At 38.7% G+C, this 21,683-nt stretch overlaps 1 protein-coding gene across 4 annotated transcripts in view; it reads right to left on the reverse strand.

The window, feature by feature from the left end:
* TBC1D30 (TBC1 domain family member 30) overlaps window positions 1–21,683 on the reverse strand; it is a 119,281-nt gene that overhangs the window by 27,547 nt on the left and 70,051 nt on the right. For all 4 annotated transcript variants that reach the window (XM_024347705.3, XM_024347703.3, XM_054663112.2 and 1 more), the window contains 5 exons: window positions 20,576–20,701; window positions 18,775–18,960; window positions 14,421–14,589; window positions 12,258–12,426; window positions 7,621–7,726 (listed from right to left, as the gene is read on the reverse strand). In XM_024347705.3, the coding sequence (XP_024203473.2) occupies window positions 7,621–7,726; window positions 12,258–12,426; window positions 14,421–14,589; window positions 18,775–18,960; window positions 20,576–20,641 (696 nt within the window). In that variant the 5' untranslated portion in view covers window positions 20,642–20,701. The remainder of the gene's footprint in view (window positions 1–7,620; window positions 7,727–12,257; window positions 12,427–14,420; window positions 14,590–18,774; window positions 18,961–20,575; window positions 20,702–21,683) is intronic.

Genomic DNA, 21,683 nt, shown 5'->3' on the forward strand with positions numbered 1-21,683 from the left:
ATCACTGATCCCACAGAAACACAAACTACCATCAGAGAATACTATAAACACCCCTAGGCAAATAAACTAGAAAATCTAGAAGAAATGGATAAATTCCAGGACACATACACCCTCCTAAGTCTAAACCAGGAAGAAGTCAAATCCCTGAATAGACCGATAACAAGTTCTGAAATTGAGGCAGTAATAGCCTACCAACCAAAGAAAGCCCAGGATCAGATGGATTCACAGCCAAATTCTACTAGAGGTACAAAGAGGAGCTGGTACCATTCCTTCTGAAACTATTCCAATCAATAGAAAAAGAGGGACTCCTCCCTAACTCATTTTATGAGACCAGCATCATCCTCATATGAAAACCTGGCAGAGACACAACAAAAAAAGAAAATTTCAGGCCAATATCCCCAATGAACATCGACGCAAAAATCCTCAATAAAATACTGGCAAACCAAATCCAGCAGCACATCAAAAAGCTTACCCACCACAGTCAAGTTGGCCTTATCTCTGGGATGCAAGGCTGGTTCAATATATGCAAATCAATAAACGTAATCCATCACATAAACAAGACCAATGACAAAAACCACAATTATCTCAACAGATGCAGAAAAGGCCTTCGACAAAATTCAACACTGCTCCATGCTAAAAACACTCAATAAACTAGGTATTGATGGAACGTATCTCAAAATAATAAGAGCTATTTATGACAAACCCACAGCCAATATCATACTGAATGGGCAAAAGCTGGAAGCAGCATTCCCTTTGAAAACTGGCACAAGACAAGGATGCCCTCTCTCATCACTCCTATTCAACACAGTATCGGAAGTTCTGGCCAGGGCAATCAGGCAAGAAAAAGAAATAAACGGTATTCAAATAGGAAGAGAGGAAGTCAAATTGTTTCTGTTTGCAGATAACACAATTGTATATTTAGAAAACCCCATCATCTCAGCCCAAAATCTCCTTAAGCTGATAAGCAACTTCAACAAAGTGTCAGGATATAAAATCAATGTGCAAAAATCACAAGCATTCCTCTACACCAGTAACAGACAAACAGAGAGCCAAATCATGAGTGAACTCCCATTCACAATTGCTACAAAGAGAATTAAATACCTAGAAATACAACTTACAAGGGATGTGAAGGACCTCTTCAAGGAGAACTACAAATCACTGCTCAAGGAATAAGACAGGGCACAAACAAATGGAAAAACATTCCATGCTCATGGATAGGAAGAATCAATATCATGATAATGGTCATACTGCCCAAAGTAATTTACAGATTCAATGCTATCCCCATCAAGTTACCATTGACTTTCTTCACAGAATTAGAAAAAACTACTTTAAATTTCATATGGAACCAAAAAAGAGCCCATATAGCCAAGACATTCCTAAGCAAAAAGAACAAGCTTGAGGCATCACACTACCCTGACTTCAAACTATACTACAAGGCTACAGTAACCAAAACAGCATGGTATTGGTACCAAAACAAATATATAAACCAATGGAACAGAACAGAGGCCTCAGAAATAACACCACACATCTACAACCATCTGATCTTTGAAAAACCTGACACAAACAAGCAATGGGGAAAGGATTCCCTATTTATAAATGGTGTTGGGAAAACTGGCTAGTCACATGCAGAAAACAAACTGGATTCCTTCCTTACACCTTCTACAAAAATTAACTCAAGATGGATTAAAGACTTAAACGTAAGACCTAAAACCATAAAAACCCTAGAAGAAAACCTAGGTGATACCATTCATGACACAGACATGGGCAAAGACTTCATGACTAAAACACAAAAAGCAATGGCCACAAAAGCCAAAATAGACAAATGGGATCTAATTAAACTAAAGAGCTTCTGCACAGCAAAAGAACCTATCATTAGAGCGAACAGGCAACCTACAGAATAGGAGAAAACTTTTGTAATCTATCCATTTGACAAAGGGCTAATATCCAGAATCTACAAGGAACTTAAATGAATTTACAAGAAAAACACAAAAAAAACCCATCAAAAAGTGGGCAAAGGATATGAACAGACACTTCTCAAAAGAAGACATTTATGCAGCCAACAAACATATGAAAGAAAGCTCATCATCACTGGTCATTAAAGAAATGCAAATCAAAACCACAATGAGATACCATCTCACACCAGTTAGAATGGCAATCATTAAAAAGTCAGGAAACAACAGATGCTGGAGAGGATGTGAGAAATAGGAATGCTTTTACACTGTTGGTGGGAGTGTAAATTAGTTCAACCATTGTGGAAGACAGTCTGGCAATTCCTGAAGGATCTAGAACCAGAAATACCATTTGACCCAGCAATCCCATTACTGGGTATATACCCAAAGGATTGTAAATCATTCTACCATAAAGACACATGCACACTTACATTTACTGCAGCACTATTCACAATAGCAACGACTTGGAACCAACCCAAATTCCCATCAATGATAGACTGGATAAAGAAAATGTAGCACATATACACCATGGAATACTATGCAGCCATAAAAAAGGGTGAGTTCATGTCCTTTGCAGGGACATGGATGAAGCTGGAAACCATCATTCTCAGCAAATTAACACAGGAGCAGAAAACCAAACACCACAGGTTCTCACTTATAAGTGGGAGCTGAACAATGAGAACACATGGACACAGGGAGCGGAACATCACATACCGGGGCCTGTCACGGGGTATGGGGCTAAGGGAGGGATAGCATTAGGAGAAATACCTAACATCGATGACAGGCTGATGGGGGCCACAAACCACCACGGCACATATATACCTATGTAACAAACCTGCACATTCTGCACGTGTGTCCCAGAACTTCAAGTATACTAAAGAAAAAAAAAGATACACATAGACTGAAAATGAAGGGATGGAAAAAGTTATTCCATGCCAATGGAAAGCAAAAAAGGAGCAGGAGTAGCTATACTTCCATCAGAAAAAATAGATTTCAAGACAAAAATTAAGAAGAGACAAAGAAGGTCATTATGTAATGATAAAGGGGTCAATTCAGCAAGAGGATATAATGATTATAAATATATATGCACCCAACACTGGAGCACCCAGATATAATAAAGTAAATATTATTAGAGCTAAAGAGAGAGATAGACCCAAGCACAGTGATGGCTAGAGATTTCAATACCCTACTTTCGGCATTGGACAGATCACCCAGACACAAAATCAACAAAAAAAATCATCAAATTTAATCTGTACTATAGAACAAATGGACCTAGTAGATATTTACAGAACATTTCATCCAACACCTGTAGAATACACATTTTTCTCTTCAGCATATGGATCATTCTCAAGGATAGATCATATGTTAGGTCACAAAACAAGTCTTAAAATATTCAAAAAATTGAAACAGTATCAAGTATCTTCTCTGACCACAATGGAATAAAACTACAAATCAATAACAAGAGGAATTTTGCAAACTATACGAACACATACAAATTAAACAATATGCTCTTGAGTGACCAGTGGGTCAATGAAGAAACTAAAAAGGAAACTGAAAATGTTCTTGAAACTAATAATAATAAAAATACAACATACTAAAACCTATGGGGTCACAGTGAAAGCAGTACTAAGAGGGAAATTTATAGCTATAAGTGCCTACATCAAAAAACAAGAAAAACGTCAAATAAATAATGTAATGACATATATTAAAGCACTAGAAAAACAAGAGCAAACCCAACCCAAAATTAGTAGAAGAAACAATAAAGATCAGAGCAGAAATAAACGAAATTGAATGAAAAAACCATACAAAAGATTAAAGAAATGAAAAGTTGGTTTTTTTGAAAAGATATATAAAACTGACACACCTGTAGCCAGACTAAGAAAAAAAGAGAGAAGATCCAAATAAACAAACTCAGAGATGAAAAAGGAGACATTACAACTGATACCACAGAAAATCAAAGGATCATTAGTGACTGCTATGAGCAACTGTATACCAATAAATCAGAAAATCTAGAGAAAATGGATAAATTCCTAGACACATACAACCTACCAAGATTGAAAAATGAAGGAATCCAAAACCTGAACACACCAATAACAAGTAACAAGACTGAAGCCATAATAAAAAATCTCCCAGTAAATAAAAATCACTAGCATCTCTATATGCAAACAGTGAACAATCTGAAAAAGAAATTTTAAAATCCCATTTATAATAGCAACAAATAAAATTAACTACCTAGGAATTAAGTTAACCAAAGAAATGAAAGAGCTCTACAATGACAACCATAAAACATTAATGAAAGAAATTGAAGAGGACACAAAAAAATGGGAAGATACAACATGTTCATGGATTGCAAGAATCAATATTGTTAAAATGTCCATACTACCTAAGGCAATCTACAGATTTGATACAATCTCTATCAAAATACCAATGACATTCTTTACAGAAATAGAAAAGTAATCCTAACATTTATATGGAACCACAGAAGACCCAGAACAGTCAAAGCTATTCTGAGCAAAAAGAACAAAACTGGAGGAATCACATTATTTGACTTCAAATTATACTACTATTATAGTAACCCAAACAGCATGGCATAAAAACAGACACATAGACCTATGGAACAGAACAGAGAACCCGGAAACAAATCCACATATCTACAGTGAACTCATTATCGGCAAAGGTGCCAAGAACACACATTGGGGAAAAGACAATCTCTTCAATAAATAGTGCTAGGAAAACTAGACATCCATACACAGAAGAACAAAACTAGACCCCTATCTCTTGCCATATACAAAAATCAATCAAAATGGATTAAAAACTCAAATCTAAGACCTCAAACTATGAAACTAATACAATAAAACATTGGAAAAACTCTCCAAAACATTGGAGTGGGCAAAAATTTCTTGAGTAATACCCCATGAGCACAGACACCCAAAGCAAAATGGACAAATGGGATCATATAAAGTTAAAAAGCTCCTGCACAGCAAAGAAAACAATCAACAACATAAAGAGACAACTCAAAGAGTGGGAGAAAATATTTGCAAACTACTCATCTGAAAAGGGATTAATAACCAGAATATTCAAGTAGCTCAAATAACTCTTATAATCTTATGATTCGATTAAAAATGGGCAAAAGATCTGAATAGCCATTTCTCAAAAGAAGATATACAAATGACGAACAGGCTTATGAAAAGGTGCTCAAGGCCAGGCATGGTGGCTCACGCCTACAATCCCAGCATTTTGGGAGGCCAAGCTCGGCGGGAGGATCACTTGATGTCAGGAGTTTGAGACCAGCCTGGCCAATATGGCGAAACCCCATCTCTACTAAAAATACAAAAATTAGCCTGGCGTGGTGGCAAACACCTATAGTTCCAGCTACTCGGGAGGCTGAGGCACGAGAATCACTTGAACCCAGAAGCGATTTTTTTTTTTTTTGAGACGCAGTCTCACTCTGTTGCCCAGGCTGGAGTACAGTGGCACGATCTCAGCTCACTGCAAGCTCCGCCTCCCAGGTTCACGCCATTCTCCTGCCTCAGCCTCCTGAGTAGCTGGGACTACAGGCACCCGCCACCACGCCTGGCTAATTTTTTGTATTTTACATAGAGACAGGGTTTCACCGTGTTAGTCAGGATGGTCTCGATCTCCTGACCTTGTGATCTGCCCGCCTCAGCCCCCCAAAGTGCTGGGATTACAGGCATGAGCCACCGCGCTCAGCCCCCAGGAGCAATTGTTGAACCGCAATTTGGTGAGCTGAGATGGTGCCACTGTACTCCAGCCTGGGGACAGAAAATCACTGATCATCAGAAAAATGCAAATCAAAATGACAATGAAATATTATCTCACCCAGTTAAAATGGCTTTTAATCAAGACAGGCAGTAACAAATGCTGGCAAGGATGTGGAGAAAAGGGAACCCTTGTACACTGTTGGTGGGAATGTAAATTAGTACAACCACTATGGAAAACAGGTTGGAGGTTCCTCAAAAAAAACTAAAATTAGAGCTACCATATGATCCAAAAATTCCCTGCTGGGTACACGCCCAAAAGAAAGGAAATCAGTATATCAAGACAGTATCTGCACTCCCATGTTTCTCGCAGCACTGTTCACAATAGCCAAGAATTGGAAGCAACTTAAGTATCCATCAACCAATGAACGGATAAAGAAAATGTGGTATATATACAATATGGAGTACTATTCAGCCATAAAAAGAAGAATGAGATTCTGTCATTTGCAACAACATGGATGGAAATGGAGGTCATTATGTTAAGTGAAATAAGCCAGGCACGGAAAGACAAACTTTGAATGTTCTCACTTATTTGTGGGAGCTTATTTGTGGATGGAAATGGAGGTCATTATATTAAGTGAAATAAGCCAGGCATGGAAAGACAAACTTTGAATGTTCTCACTTAATTGTGGGAGCTGAAAATTAAAACAATTGAACTGATGGAGATAGACAGTAGAAGGATGGTTTCCAGAGGCTGGGAAGAGTAGTTGATAGGGAAGTAGAGATGGTTAGTGGGTACAAAAAGTAGTTAGAAAGAATGAATAAGACCTAGTATTTGATAGCACAACAGGGTGACTATAGTCAATAGTAATTTAATTCTACATTTAGAAATAAATTTAAAAGTATAATTGGATTGTCTGTAACACAAAGGATAAACATTTGGGGAGGAATACCCCATTTACCCTGATATGATTATTATGCATTGCATGCCTGTATCAAAGTGTCTCATGTACCCCATAAATATATGCACCTACTACGTGCCCACGAAAATTAAAAATTAAAAAAAGAATCTAATGGAAGAGTGAGTGTTAATAAGACAGCTATTTTTCTATACTTGCTGTCAATTTCAAAGACTTGATGAATATGATATTGACGTACAGTAACATGCCATAAAAAATAACCAAACCCTTCAAGTCTTTCACTTTAAAATTTATGATTAATATATAATTACCTGAGTTGAAAGTGTGGGCAAAACAAATGAATCAAAATGCTGATGAGAATAATCTTTTTTATCCTCAATAATTTATTCCCCACAATAAGTGTTTCCCCCCACAAGTCTAAGTAGGCTGGGCACAGTGGTTCATGCCTATAATCCCAGCACTTAGGAAGGCCGCAGTGGGAAGATCACTTGAGTCTAGGAGTTCAAGACTAGCCTAGGCAACATAACAAGACTCCATCTATACAAAAATAAAAATAAAAAATTAGCTGTATGGTGGCATACGCCTGTAGTCCCAGTTACTCAGGAGCCTGAGGTGGCAGGATCACTTAAGCCCAGGAGACAGAGGCTACAGTGAGCAACGATTGTGCCACTGCACTCCAGCCAGGGTGACAGAATGAGACAGTCTCAAAAAAGAAAAGAAAGACTAAGAATAAAATTCAGAATAAGCACTTGGTGATTTTGTTTTTCCAGTGTATTTTTCCAGTTTATATTGCTGCTAATGACTTCTAAGCAACACAGTCTGACAGAAAGCTACAACAAATATCCATCATTCATTTCTTCCTTCCTTCTATGACATGGATTCTTATCAAATTATAAACAGACTCTTGGTCAATTTGAGAAACTAAGTCTGACAGCTAACCAAGCACATTTCTCAAGACCGCTGCTCTGGCACTGGTTGTTCCCACCGTGCCCGGGGTTCCCTGAGCCAAGCTGCTCCATGTTGCCGACTCACCTGCATGAGTTCATGGCTTTGCAGAAGATCATTCTCTAGCATCTCCTGGGTAAGGCGCCCCATGGTGCTGTAGAATTCATCTGCTGTTTCACAACATTCTATCTGCCTAGATAAAGAAAGGACAGAAAATACAACTTGTTTAGGGCATCCATGCTGTGTAACAGTACATGCTGCAGGTATAAGATATGTTGGACTGGGCATGGTGGCTCATGCCTATAATCCCAGCACTCTGGGAGGCTGGGGCGGGAGGATTGCTTGAGGCCAGGGGCCTCAATGCAGCAAGACCCCATCTCTCCAAATAATTTTAAAAATCAGCTGGGTATCGTGGCGCACACCTGTGGTCCCAGCTACTCAGGAGGCTAAAGCAGGAGGATCACCTGAGCCTGGGAGGCTAAGTCTGCAGTAAACCATGATAGCACCACTGCAATCCAGCCTGGATAACAGAGTGAGACCCTGTCTCAAAAAAGGGCAGGGGGCAGTTGCCTCTTGCCATCAAATAACTCAAGTTATCAATCAACAAATATCAAAATCCTGATATTTGTAAAGCCCACTGTGGATGAAACATTTAAAAATACCAAAAGCAACTTTGAGGTACTCGTTTTGGGTAAGTCCTGTCATTCCTACTTGGCACTCCTCGCCTCACAGTCCCACCTGTGGCATCTTTATTGCTTCCATGGGACACAATCTACACATCAGAATTCCCACCACTCGTTAGAAAGCATAACCATGAAATTGGGTACTAAAAAACAATTATCTCCTTTAAGGGACTCTGTTGGTCTTAATCTGCAAACAGTGATATCATTAATATAATAGATTTAAAACCAAACCACAGTAGGAATAAAAGATGACAATTACAAGAACTGTATCTGCATATTTCATCAGTCCATGGGGTGTTTTCACAGGCAGAATTTTCTGAGTTCTTCTCAGGGTGCTGCTGCTAGTTGGAGATTACACCTCTTCTTGCATTCAGTTCTACATGTAAATAAAGAATCTGACACTCACTTGGCTACCTGTGAGCCAGGTTGGACTTCAATCTTTCTTCTACAAAGGAGAAAACAGAAGAGCCCAAAACAAAGAGTACCAGGTATTTCCATTTTGTTCGTTTATTTATTTATTTATTTTTTATTATGACAAAGTCTTGCTCTGTTGCCCAGGCTGAAGCACAGTGGTGTGATCTTGGCCTGCTGCAACCTCCACCTGTTGGGCTTAAGCAATCCTCCTGCCTCAGCCTCCCGAGTAGTTGAGGCTACAGGCACCCACCACCACACCCTGCTGGTTTTTTGTATTTTTAGTAGAGATGGGGCTTCACCATGTTGGCCAGGCTGGTCTCAAACTCCTGGCCTCAAGTGATCCACCTGCTTCGGCCTCTCAAAGTGCTGGGATTACAGGCATGAGCCATGGCACCCAGCCTAGGTATTTCCATTTTATATGACAACGTTGTTTGTATTGTAGGATAACTCTAGTTTCCCACCAACCAGAAGACCTACACTTTGATACATACTAATATTGGGGGATTTCTGTAAAGCCATCCAAAATAATATGATTATGGAAAAACCATAGGTTCTGGAGTGTTGTTCTAATCCCATTGCCACAAATGTAAATAAATGAATGGAACAAACTGCTGAAATATTACTATAAAAGAGCAGAGCAGCCTGTGGACATGAATGAAAGGTACTTAAGTTTACCCTGGGAGGTAAGGAAGAGAAATAATGCTTGAGATGAGTTTTGAAAAGTGTTTTTCAGGCTGACAAGGAAGAAAAAGCATCCCAAAGACACAGATGCAGGAGACAGCAGGCCTTATCTGGGGAAGTGCAAGTAGCTCCGCACAACCAGCGAGACCAGCATTGGGGTAGTGGTTGCAGGACCAGAGGAAGCCAGTGAGAGCTGAGGGAAGAGAGCTACTGAGAGCAGAGAGCAAAGGCCTCACCTGCCAGCTGAGCCTCTACAGAGCATGAGTCACGAAAAGGCTTGAATAGGGAGTGAGGGAACAGCTGTGCCCTTGGCAAGGTCTGCCTGGAGGTGGCACGGCAAGTGTGGATTACCATGAGGAAACCAAGGAGGACACACCACAGTGGGCCAGGCATGGGGTGACAAGGGAGGAAACCAAAACAGCAGGGGCAGAGGAGAAAGGACACATAAAGAGATGCTAGTGATGGCGTGCTGATGGTCTACAATTTACATATTCCCAAGTACCCTTGGGGTGAGCGAAAGGTAGAAATTCCAAGTTGCAGAAGTCAGGTGAAAGGAGAGGTCCTGGATCACCATATATAAGGCACATGTTACTCAGGTGTACATAAACTGGAGATTACCTATATGCTTTTATGGTTTTTCCAACAGGAAGTTTGTGGGGAAGATTACAGGCACTAGAATCAGAAAGTTCCATATTGAAGTCCCAGTTCTGCTATTCACTGGCTGTGTGACTATGAACTAGCTAATTAACCTTCCTGGGGAAATTTTCTTACTGAAAAGACAGGGAGAATAACCCTATCTACTCCACAGGGTTATTGGGAGAACTGAATGAGATGATGTGTTTAAACTGCCTAACACAATGGCAGGCACTGCAGGCACTTATGATGTATGTCAATTGCCTTTCCTTTCCCTTAACAAGCTGCATGCTCAAAACATATAGAATTATAATAAGCAAAAACTGAAAGAGTTAAAATTCTATCATTCTGATTCATATATCCCCTAAACTTCAAAAAGACCAGCCATTTATTATCAGTAGATTCACATTATTAAAAGCACAGACTCTAGAGCCAGGAATGCCTGGGTTCAAATTCAGGCCATTCCACTTAGTAATTAGGTGACTTTAGACAATTAACTGAACTTCTGTGTGCCTCAATTCTCACATCTATAAAATGGAGATGACAACAGTGCGTACTTTATAGGATGATGAAGAATACATGAGTTTATCCATGCAGAGTAATTAGAACAGCGCCTGTTCATTGCAAGCACTCAATGAATATTGGCTTTTGTTGCAGCTATTATTATTTCAACAGTATGACATCCCTGGGATGATCTTAGGAATAAATTCTGATCCTACAGATTAATGGATAGAGAGGAGTAAAACCAGGATAACCTCTTTTCTTCCTGCTCCTTCATGAAGAACCAACACAAAGGCAATTATAACTGACTCATCATACAGTAAAGTGCTTTACTATTTTAATGTTATAAACCAGCTATGCAGCAACTGGACTACCACACCCAAAGAAACGATCAGAGCTCAAAGGGCTTACAATGTATAGAGTAAGTTGGAAATACATGGCTGCAGCAAGAGGTAGCTATTGGGGGGTAATGAAAGATAAGTAAATAGCACACCAAATCCCATACAGATGAATTTATTTACCCAGCTGAAAAGCAATGTACAATAAAACCAAGGCAAAGGAGATAGCTAGGTGATGTTTAAAAATACACACAATAATAATTTTTTTAAGTCCCTGAATTGATAGTTGGTGGATCTTTCTTTTTTTTTTTTTTTTTTGAGACAGAGTCTTGCTCTGTCATCCAGGCTAGAGTGCAGTGGCACGACCTCGGCTCACTGCAAGCTCTGTCCCCTGGGTTCACGCCATTCTCCTGCCTCAGCCTCCCTAGTAGCTGGGAATACAGGTGCCCGCCACTACGCCCAGCTAATTTTTTGTATATTTAGTAGAGACGGGGTTTCACCGTGTTAGTGAGGATGGTCTCGATCTCCTGACCTCGTGACCCACCGCCTCAGCCTCCCAAAGTGCTGGGATTATAGGCGTGAGCTACCGCGCTCGGCCGATAGTTGGTGGATCTTTCTTTGCAAAATTGTTAAAAATGCCAGAAGTCTCCCAGGAAACAACTTACCATAAATACAAAGGCTAGTTAAAAGGTTTTTGAAACAAAACAGTGCCAGTGATTTACTAGTTTTGTGACATGTTGTCTGTGGGAACCCACTCGTCATTTATAGCTCCAGAAGAGAAATGGTAAAAACTTCACTGCTTCTTAACTATAAGTTTCATCCTAATGCTTCTTCCGTTACCCAAAAGGCACAATATTTATGTAGTAATCATAATATATCAAAGGTGAATGAAAAATACCCTATCTTTTTCAGCCCTGCTACTAGTAAAGAATATAAGCAAAATCTATTTGGTAATATGTTTTGGCAGTAACAGATTCCAACAGACAATTAATTCTTAATGAAAGGAAAGAAGTTCTATGTGTTCTACCAGGCTAGATATCTTGTTATCTCATTTGATTTTATCACAGCCCTGAAAGGCAGAACAAAATAAAGATTCATCAATAATTCAAATTATGATATTAACTAACAAATTCACCTACTCCTAACCAGATCTTTCAGTTTCTCTGCCACCTAAGTTCCTTTCCCTCTTCCCAACTAGTGTCCAAAGAGATGCTGACAAAGAGTGAACCAGCCAGGACACAAGCACTTGAGGAGGAGTGGGAGAATCTACAGGCCTAAAGGCGTCTGCCCCCTTCTCCAAAATAGACTGTATGTGCCAGCAATGAGCCTGCTGAGATTTCAGGAGGCTAAAGCAATTTTAAAAGTTCACAACTTTCTCATTTCACTTAAATATTGATGCTTTACACATTAGAGCACAAAAACTGCTTAAGGCCCTCAACATCACAGAACAGAGCAGAAGGTGGAAATCACTTACTCTCCTAATTTTGCCCAGATAGCCAGCGACACCCTTAGGATGATTTCTGAACCTTCAAAGAAGACTGAATCCCAGATCTTTAAAACGGTCTGATTAGGGAGGCATGTGGCAAAGAGAGTCAGAAACCACTGCATCGTGAAGACATTTGTAAGTGGGGGCTCATATCCACCTGAAATAAAACAAACACATTCAATTCCTTCAGAACTGATGATTGGCAGCATATGCAGATACCCTTTTCTAGTCTTCCATGTCCACTCAAATTTGTTGTATTTCCTGACTGATTTCTTCATATTTCTAAACTCTTGTTCTTTTTTCTGCCATGTTTCTGGAAGAACACAGGTATGCTTAACAAATATGAACTTCAAAAAATATTTACAATACTTCAGAAATCTTAACCTAAAACTTACTTTGGCTCTACCTATTGTAGTGAGCTGAAAATTAAGGAGAAAGTTTTCCTCACCAAAAATAGAAGAAAAAGAAAGGACTTCAGCCTCTCAAAAGCAAAAGCCATCAGATTTTCAAAATCATATAATGCCCACTTATATTCAAATGCTGCTTTGATAAGAATAAATTGCTCACTATAAATTATCTATCAACTTCTTAAGTTATACTTAGTTCTCAGACCACAGTGGAGTTAAACTAGAAATCATTAACAGAAAGATAGCTGGCAAATCCCAAAATAGAGAATAAACATTACATTTAAAAATATTTCCAACTAAAGATCTGGCGTCCAGCAAATTTTGAAATTTCTAAATCTATTAAAAACATAGTACTCCCTCTTACTTTATGTGATCAGTATATATTTTTATGAAATATAAATATTTAGATATTTACACTGATCCTCCCTTCAAATTACAGCCAATATGTACAATTATACCTAAGTGTAAACAAAAAGATGTCTGTTTTCCTATATTCATTTTCTTCTTCCTTACCTATGAACAATGGGAGTATCTTTGTTCAGAGACTAGAATCTGAGGTTGTTCCTCACTAAACATGTAGCTCACTAAAGTGTGTCTGACTAGGGGACGGGGAAGATTGGCCTATCCGGAAGCATTATAAAATCTACACAGTTATACTGCAGAGCCAAGTTAAATGAGATTATTCAAATGGTTTAGAAGGAAATGCCTAGAGACATTCAGGTATCTCTGGGTCCGTGGCCTGCTAGGAACCAGGCCACACAGCAGGAGGTGAGCAGCAAGCAAAACTTCATCTGTATTTACAGCCACTCCCCATTGTTTACTACCTGAGCTCTGCCTCCTATCAGATCAGCAGCACCATTAGATTCTCATAGGAGCACAAGGCCTATTGTGAACGGTGCACGTGAGGGATCTAGGTTTCGCGCTCCTTATGAGAATCTAATGCCTGATGATCCGTCACTTTCTCCCATCACCCCCAGTTGGGACCATCTAGTTGCAAGAAAACAAGTTCAGAGCTCCCACTGATCCTACATTACAGTGAGTTGTGTAATTACTTCATTATGTATTACAATGTAATAATAATAGAAATAAAGTACACAATAAATATGCTTGAATCATCCTGAAACCATCCCCAAGCCCTGGTCTGTGGAAAAACTGTCTTCCCTGAAACTGGTCCCTGGTGCCAAAAAGGTTGGGGACCACTGGTTTGGAGGAAACACAACAAACTCCTGACGATTCTGTACGCACAGCCAGGGAAGTACAAGCAGTAGGTATAATGACAGCTATGAGCTCAGATACTTCCAAAAGCTGGATGATGCCCAATAGATAGCAGCGGCTCTTAGCTACTCTTTCATAATCTCAATGGTTCAGGTAAAACCAGTTTGTACTAAATTGCACCTGTAGCTCATTTTTAAAGACTCCTACAGGTTTGGTGCCAGCTTAGAGCAGTTTAACTAGATAGTAAGATGTGTACATGGTATTCCATCCAGAGTACATCATTTCAGTTGTTGATCTGGTACTAGTATTAGGCTCTTCACTGACTTCCTAATTATGACCAGTTAGAGGTTCAACATGTGGCCTTTTGTTATTGTCAGTTTTGTTTTCATTCTCTAAAAATCTATTTCATTACACCAAGCTCTTACAAAAATACCTGGAAATATATATTTCCATTCAATGTTTAGGCTCATTTGTACAGTGGAATCAGAGAAGACAATATTTTCAGAGTTATAATAGCATTGAAACCTACCTCCACTTTCTTTGTTTGCAGTTCTCTGAAGAGTATCCAGGTGCTGAGATAATTCTGGCAGCTTCATTCTTAAAAGGTCTCTGAAGACAGCCATATCCACAGACAATGCCCGGAGATTATTGACAAAATAGCTTTCGGGAAGTACCTTATCAATAAGGTAAATCATAATCTAAAGAAAAAAAGATAAAGCTTAAGACTGCTTTGTAAAAACTGGGATCCCAACACGTCCTAAAGAGAAAATAAGTATTCAAATAGATAAAACGCTGTTAGCCAAAGCACGCTATCCTTAAATGCATCAGTACCAAATGTTCCAGATTTACAAGGCTCTCCTACAGCCTGGCTAGGGAGCATGTGGCATAATCATCTAAGTAACTCAGACCCCAAGTCCGCTGCTGTCTGAAATTTCTAGATGGGTTGCTAGACCTGAGTTCGGCCCATAAGTAGCTGTGATTATGCAACCCTTAGCGTCATTCTGAGAAATGACAAAGCCCAAGCTTGTGCAGCAGCCAGCAGAGCCTCAGTATTGGCTCCTTGATGTCAGCACAGTTTTACAACCTCAATATGAAAACTAAGAGCAGGCCTATCATAAAACACCCCCACTGAAGCAGCTCTCAAGATTTACTCACCATCAACCTGGGCTATTAGAGCAACTCATGTTGGCTCTTTGTCCGCTTCCTGGGAAAATGCAACTATGCTTTGCTTGAACAAATAGTACTTTTCAGAATCTGTATTTCTTTCATAAGGTTGTTATAGAGGTTCTTCAAATTGCTATTTTCATTTTGATTTTTCTACTTGTATTACCTTTCCTAAAATGTCAAGAACCTCTAGAATGACCCAGCCAAACACATACGAGCTCTGTATGTCAATCCCTGGTTCTTTCCCACCAAACTCTTACCAACAAAAATACCTGGAACCATGTATTTCCATTCAATGTTTAGGCTCATTTGTACAGTGGAATCGGAGAAGTCAGATATTTTCAGAGTTATAATAGTATTGAATCACTACCTCTACTTTCTTTGTTTGCAGTTCTCTGAAGAGTATCCAGGTGCTAATTCAGGCGGCTTCATTCTTAAAAGGTCTGGCATGCTATGTACCTGACCCATTCCCTAAAAGACCAGCTCCTTCCCAAAAGCACCAGAAAAACAAAATTAAGAACAAAATCATAACTGGTTCTATATATATAATGGGCTCTATGTCGATGGAAAAGTAGCTATCTCACATTTTGATATTCAGGATACTATAAAACTCTATTTCCACCCCCTAACCCGCCCCACAAAAACAAAAATCTCCCACCCTGCCAAGGGCCCATTTTCCCCTCCTCCCCAGCTTATAATTTCCACTTTTCAGGGTCACAGTTTTGAACAAGTCAGTAGGGCAGGGGCATGCTCTTGAGGAGGACCCTCTCCTTTGTTGTAAGGTGGCCAGACCCAGAAGGCCTTAGCCTTCTTATGTTAGGATAAAATTTACCAGGTACACGTAACATCATCTTGCAAATAAGAGCTCAGCAACAAGAAAGGAGTAAATTCTGTCTCTGCGGGAAGAGGAGGTTCTGGGAAGCAGCAGCTGATGAGGAGAGCAAGTTTCAGCATGGTAGAGTACCCTTGCAGGAACCTAGCACTCTATGGATCAGGATTAGAGGAATTTACAGGATCATGAATGCAGACGTAAAGGATGTACACTGACAACTGTTGTATTTTTCATCTAAGGATAAGACATAATGCTGAGAAAGATATTTGGTTTTTATTGAGAAATTATGATCTCTCAAAATTACATGAAAACAAGCAAAAAAAAATTCTTCAATTATCATACTAATTCCTGTGACAGTGAAATTCTCTATCTGAAGGCATCTCAATGTCTGATGTGAAGACATAGAGCCAGCTCACTCAAACCACCCACCCCTGTATTTCCAAGGTCAAATCTTAGATCAAAAAAAAAAAAAAAAAAAAAAAAGCCCGGCACGGTGGCTCATGCCTGTAATCCCAGCACTTTGGGAGACTGAGGCAGGAGGATCACCTGAGAGGTCAGGAGTTTGAGACCAGCCTGGTCAACATGGTGAAACCCCATCTCTACTAAAAATACAAAAATTTGCTGGGCGTGGTGGTGTATACCTGTAATCCCAGCTACTCGGGAGGCTGAGGCAGGAGAATTGCTTGAACCTGGAAGGTGGAGGTTGCAGTGAGCCAAGATCATGCCACTGCACTCTAGCCTGGGTGACAGAGCAAGACTCTATCTCAAAAAAAAAAAAAAAAAAAAAAGATTTGGCTAAATAATGGGAGAGCTCTGAATTTTTAACAAAAGGTTGAAAATAAAAGATTTGCTAAGTAAAAACTTAAGTGCTAAATAGCAGGAAAAATGGTTCACCTATTTCTAATAAACTATATGTTTCCCTAGTAATTATGACTTGTAGATGCCATGCTGAAAAAATAGATGTCCAATATTTTCCTCAACATCAGAAGTGTTTCTTCATGAAGCCAACCTTCCTCTGCATATTAAATGTCTAAACACAAGATCTACACACTCTTAAAGGATGATGACATCATCTCATTGCATGGAGCCCATTTTCATGGGGGCTGAAATATTCAGTTTCTCATCTTTATCTAATCCCTATTTTTATGTGAGTTTTTAATTTCTAGTTTCTCAAGTATTACTGAGCCCTTTTATAATTTGATTGGCATGTACATTTCCTTCCCTGAACATCTCCATCCGACCCCCTAACTTGATTCACTTATTCCAATTGCTCTAGAGAACAATTCCCATTTTATCATCATACCAATTCCATCTGAAAAAAAAAACTGATGAAAGCTGATAGACTGAGTAAACAAAATTGCTTCTTAATAAAAAACATCTTAAAGTCATGTATTTGTCACTGCCTTCCTCCCTCTCCTACCCTCACCTTTTTGATGAACAAGTAACTTCAAAGCTGCTTCCTTAAATACATCAATGGAAAAAGTGAGAGGTTGAATACAGATTTAGATCATGTCAAGCTGGATTTATAACTAGTCCACCATCATTTGTATAAAACCAAGAGGAACATTTGTTTATTTTTCCACATCACATTAATCAGTGATTGACAGTATCAATAAGGTATTCACCATAGTCAAACACAAGTTGTTGGGAGTGGGGTTGTGTCGGGGGGCGGTTCTTGAACACGAAGACTAAGTATCTATCTCATACATCACAAAGCATTGCAATCAAGAGCAGTTTAAAGGTTCAAATATGAATTAGTAATCCCACATTGCCTTAAGCAAATAGGCATTAGCCTCCACATTTAAAATGCTTCATTTCTCATAAGCACTCTATTTCTGGTGACTCACTGACACACATGCAAACTAAGCTTAAATCACTAGTGCCCCATCTCAACATGTTTTTAAAATTTGTTTTAACTGATAAAGGTCGTAGGCATCAAAGATTAAAAGATATTAATGTAAGTCAATTCCATAATGCTTCTCCATGCAAACACCTTCCTTAGACACTCACTCTCAGCCCAACTCCTCCATATCTTGCTCCAAATATGAAAGAGTAAAGCAACTCAATAAGGCAATCCAATCAAAATTAAGCATAACTAGTGTGGGAGGCAGTTCTAACATGACCCTGAGTCATACCCTTGTATAAGCCCTTCTCCTTGACTATAAGCTGAACCTGGTGACTGGCTTCTAAAGAACAGAATATGGAAATATAATGGGATGTCACTTCTGATGTTTGACTACAAATCTGTAACTTAAACTCTTTTGCCTTGCTCACTATCTTTTACTCTCATGTTCATTTTGGGGGTGCCAGCCACTGGGTTGAGAGATGGAGAGGCTACATGGCAAGGAACTATAAAAGGCCTCCAGTCAACAGCCAGCAAGGAACCGTGGCCTCAGTCCAACAGCCTGTGAGGAATTAAATCTTGCTAACAACCACATGAACAAACTCGAAAGCCAATGCCCACCCCCAATTGAGCCTTCAGATGAGATCGCAACACCAACCAACAGCAACAGTGATGTGTCCTTGAGGCAGTTAGGCTGTGCCTAGATTTCTGACGCAAAGAAACTGTAAGATAATACATTTGCTGTTTTAAGCAGCTAATTTGTTGAACAGCAATGAATAATTAATACAATTAATATTTAACTTGCTTTAAAAATATGATGTCTTATAAATGAGACTAAACACATAATCATTTGCCTCATAGTTGGCAGCTACATGAATCTGTCACTTGACATGGCTCTAACCTGGAGGAAATGCTATCATAGGTCATCACAAAGGTGTGGCAAACACCTTGGAAAAGGATGAGACATCAAGGAAGAGAGATTATGGTTCCAATTTCTCACTCTCAGAAGAATGTCCATTGCCTTTGTCAGAGCCTGCTACTCACTTTCAGGGCATCCCCTTCATTGCCTTCCATCACTTCCAGAATTAGTGCAGCCAGGATGTTAAAGCCTTGGCAGTACCCAACAGTTTTGTTCCATCGGGCATAAGCCAGCAGCACCCGCTTCAACACAACCCTGTCCTGCTCAGCCTCCTGGCCACAGTAAGAACTACAGCCTGTGCGGTGAAGGTCCTAAATGGAAGGGAAACAATATTTTCAAAAATAACTCCTAATATTCTTTCCAAAACAATACCTTTTTTTTGACTCAATAAACAGAGTCAAATTATCAACATAAAATTTTTTAAAAATGTGTATGTTTTTATACACATGAGCCAAAATGCATTTTTAGCTTTCTTTTTCATAATATTTTGTAATATGCTGTTTAAGAGAGATTTGCAAGGGGAATTTCAGTCAGGCAAATTTTCAACTTAAAACGTTTCCAGGATTACCACAAAAAGTAGCTCAGAATTAACAATAATTACATTATAATTTCATGTAAATTGATTGTTTTAATAATATTTCTCAGGTAAAACAATAGTCATCGCAATACATGTATCATTGAGGCTAACATTCTTCCTTTCTACAAATAAAGTATAATATTTAGCTATCAAAACTCTAAATAACATAAAGGAGTGAAATCAAAATAGCAAAAAATGTGATTATAGAGAGAAAAATCATTCTATTCAAATTATTTTATGAATGTATATAAGAAAGACAGAAATATTTGCTATGCTTTAATGAAGGCAATATCTATAATTTAATTACTAAGCAGGAACTACAATTTTCAAGAGCTGAAGTCATTAACTGACACAGCATTCACTTCAATGAGAAAACAAAAGATACTCTTAATAAGATGATTGTTACAAAAGGTGCATTGCCTTAATTCACCAGTTAGACAAAAAGGAAATATTTCAAATATGAGATACTTCATCTCTGCGAAACATATTCTAAAATTCCAAATATATAGCTTAAATGTGAATAATGCAAAGGCTTTTTAGTACACAATGTAAAATTGCATAACTTTTTTAGCATTTGTCTGAAACCAAGTTAGAACAGAAAGTAGCTCATTTTAGTTAGTACTTCCTCCTTAAAAAAAAACCTCCAAATATGCCAAAACATTAGCCATCTTGAGGTGGCCAAAATTTGGATGAAACAACTTTCCTTTTAAAACCCCAGCTGAGTATCACACTGTAATGTACTCATATAAAATCAAAAACCATGTGCTAGAGCCTTATGTAAGAGGATAATACTGGGATCAAACAGAATCAGTATCCTTGGCTTTTAGCACCAGGCTCTGTTCAACTGTAATAATCCAGGTAAGCGAGCCACAACTGCCTACACAGCTGGCTTGAACCCACAAGTATTTGGTTGGAAGTAGACCCCACCTGTGAACCTGTCTTTAGAAATTGGCAGTTAAGAAACTATCAAAGACCCTAATAAGAACCAAATCATTCTCATATGAAATATACTTAACTAACTTTTTCAATCAGTGACTTTTATATAAAAATCCAGTTGGCATCATTGACCCATGACAAAGCGTCCTTCCTGTAGTGTGAGGAAGATTAATAAGTTGATTGTGAATGAAAGCTCATTTGCAAATATTTTCTTCTTACCGGTAACATTTAAATTTATGCAGACAACACATTGTCAAGGTTCCCCATGAAAAAGCTAATGAAATGAGAAGGCAGAAAATATACAGACATTCAAACCAGAAGGTAGAGATCATTTGATCCTCTGTCCAAAAAGCAACTGGCTTTTAGAGTCTTTCTTCTATATTAGGATGACAGGCCAAGTTCAGGGGCATTACCTTGACTATCTGAATTCCCATGGAGTCATCATCAGGATTACTCCTTTCATTGAAAGTGAAGCGCATGGTTTTGTCCCAGTCAATGGCTATACTGTGCAAATAATGATCTGCCAAGGTCAACCAAACCTAAAATATTACATAGACAAAGGAGAATGCCAAAGTAGAATATATAACTTCACCTTTATTAGAAAGTAGTTATTGCATTCGACAAGAAAATGGGAAGTGTCCCTAGACCAGCTATCTATCACTCATAAGTAGAAATCTACAAGAGTCTCACTGAAATGTTTGTTGTACTGATTTGCACCATTTAGGGCCTTTCATTTACTCTTTCAATAAATATTTGTTGAGTTCCCACTATGTGTCAAGCAGCAATCCAGGCATTAGGGATACTGTTAGAAAGACAAACCAAGAAGATTTTCAAATTGTATTTCTGTTCATTGAATAACCTGTATAATCTCATAAGCTTGTTTTACTTGGCTCTGTATTGCTCTCCATACTTAGGCAAGAGCCATCTGGTCACTCATGGTGAATGGGGCTTTTTTTCACCATGGAGTGGCCTCTGCCTTTAAACCATCCCTCTCACACACATACACAAAACTGACAGATGGGCTCCCATAATGAGTAAGTTTTTTAAAAGAGCCACTGGATATTTTTACCCTTTGATTATCTTATCCAGAAAATCTGTTTCTGAAAGTTATATTTCATAATGTCATTTTTATGACTATTTTGAGGAACCCTCAATTTTCAAATTCTAGAAATATAAAGATTAGGCTTATAAATTAATATCCTAAGTGTGTATTTCAAGTTTTGGTATTTAAACATGATTTAGCAGAAATAAACATTGATTTACATATCCAGCCAGGCTTCTCTCCTAACCTCAGAAGCATATATCCAAATGCTCACTTGATACCTTCAAATTAGATATCTAATAGGCATCTCAACCTTAACAGATCCAAAACCAATCACTTATTCCACCACCTACCCTACCTACACGTACAGACACACACACACCTCACCTACTCCTCCCATCTGAGTAAACAGTAATTCTACCTCCCAATCACTCAGGCCAAAATCTTGAAGTCATCTTTGACATCCCTTTTATACCTTA

The sequence above is a fragment of the Pan troglodytes genome, chromosome 10, assembly GCF_028858775.2.
Source record: "Pan troglodytes isolate AG18354 chromosome 10, NHGRI_mPanTro3-v2.0_pri, whole genome shotgun sequence".
Lineage (NCBI taxonomy): Eukaryota > Metazoa > Chordata > Mammalia > Primates > Hominidae > Pan > Pan troglodytes.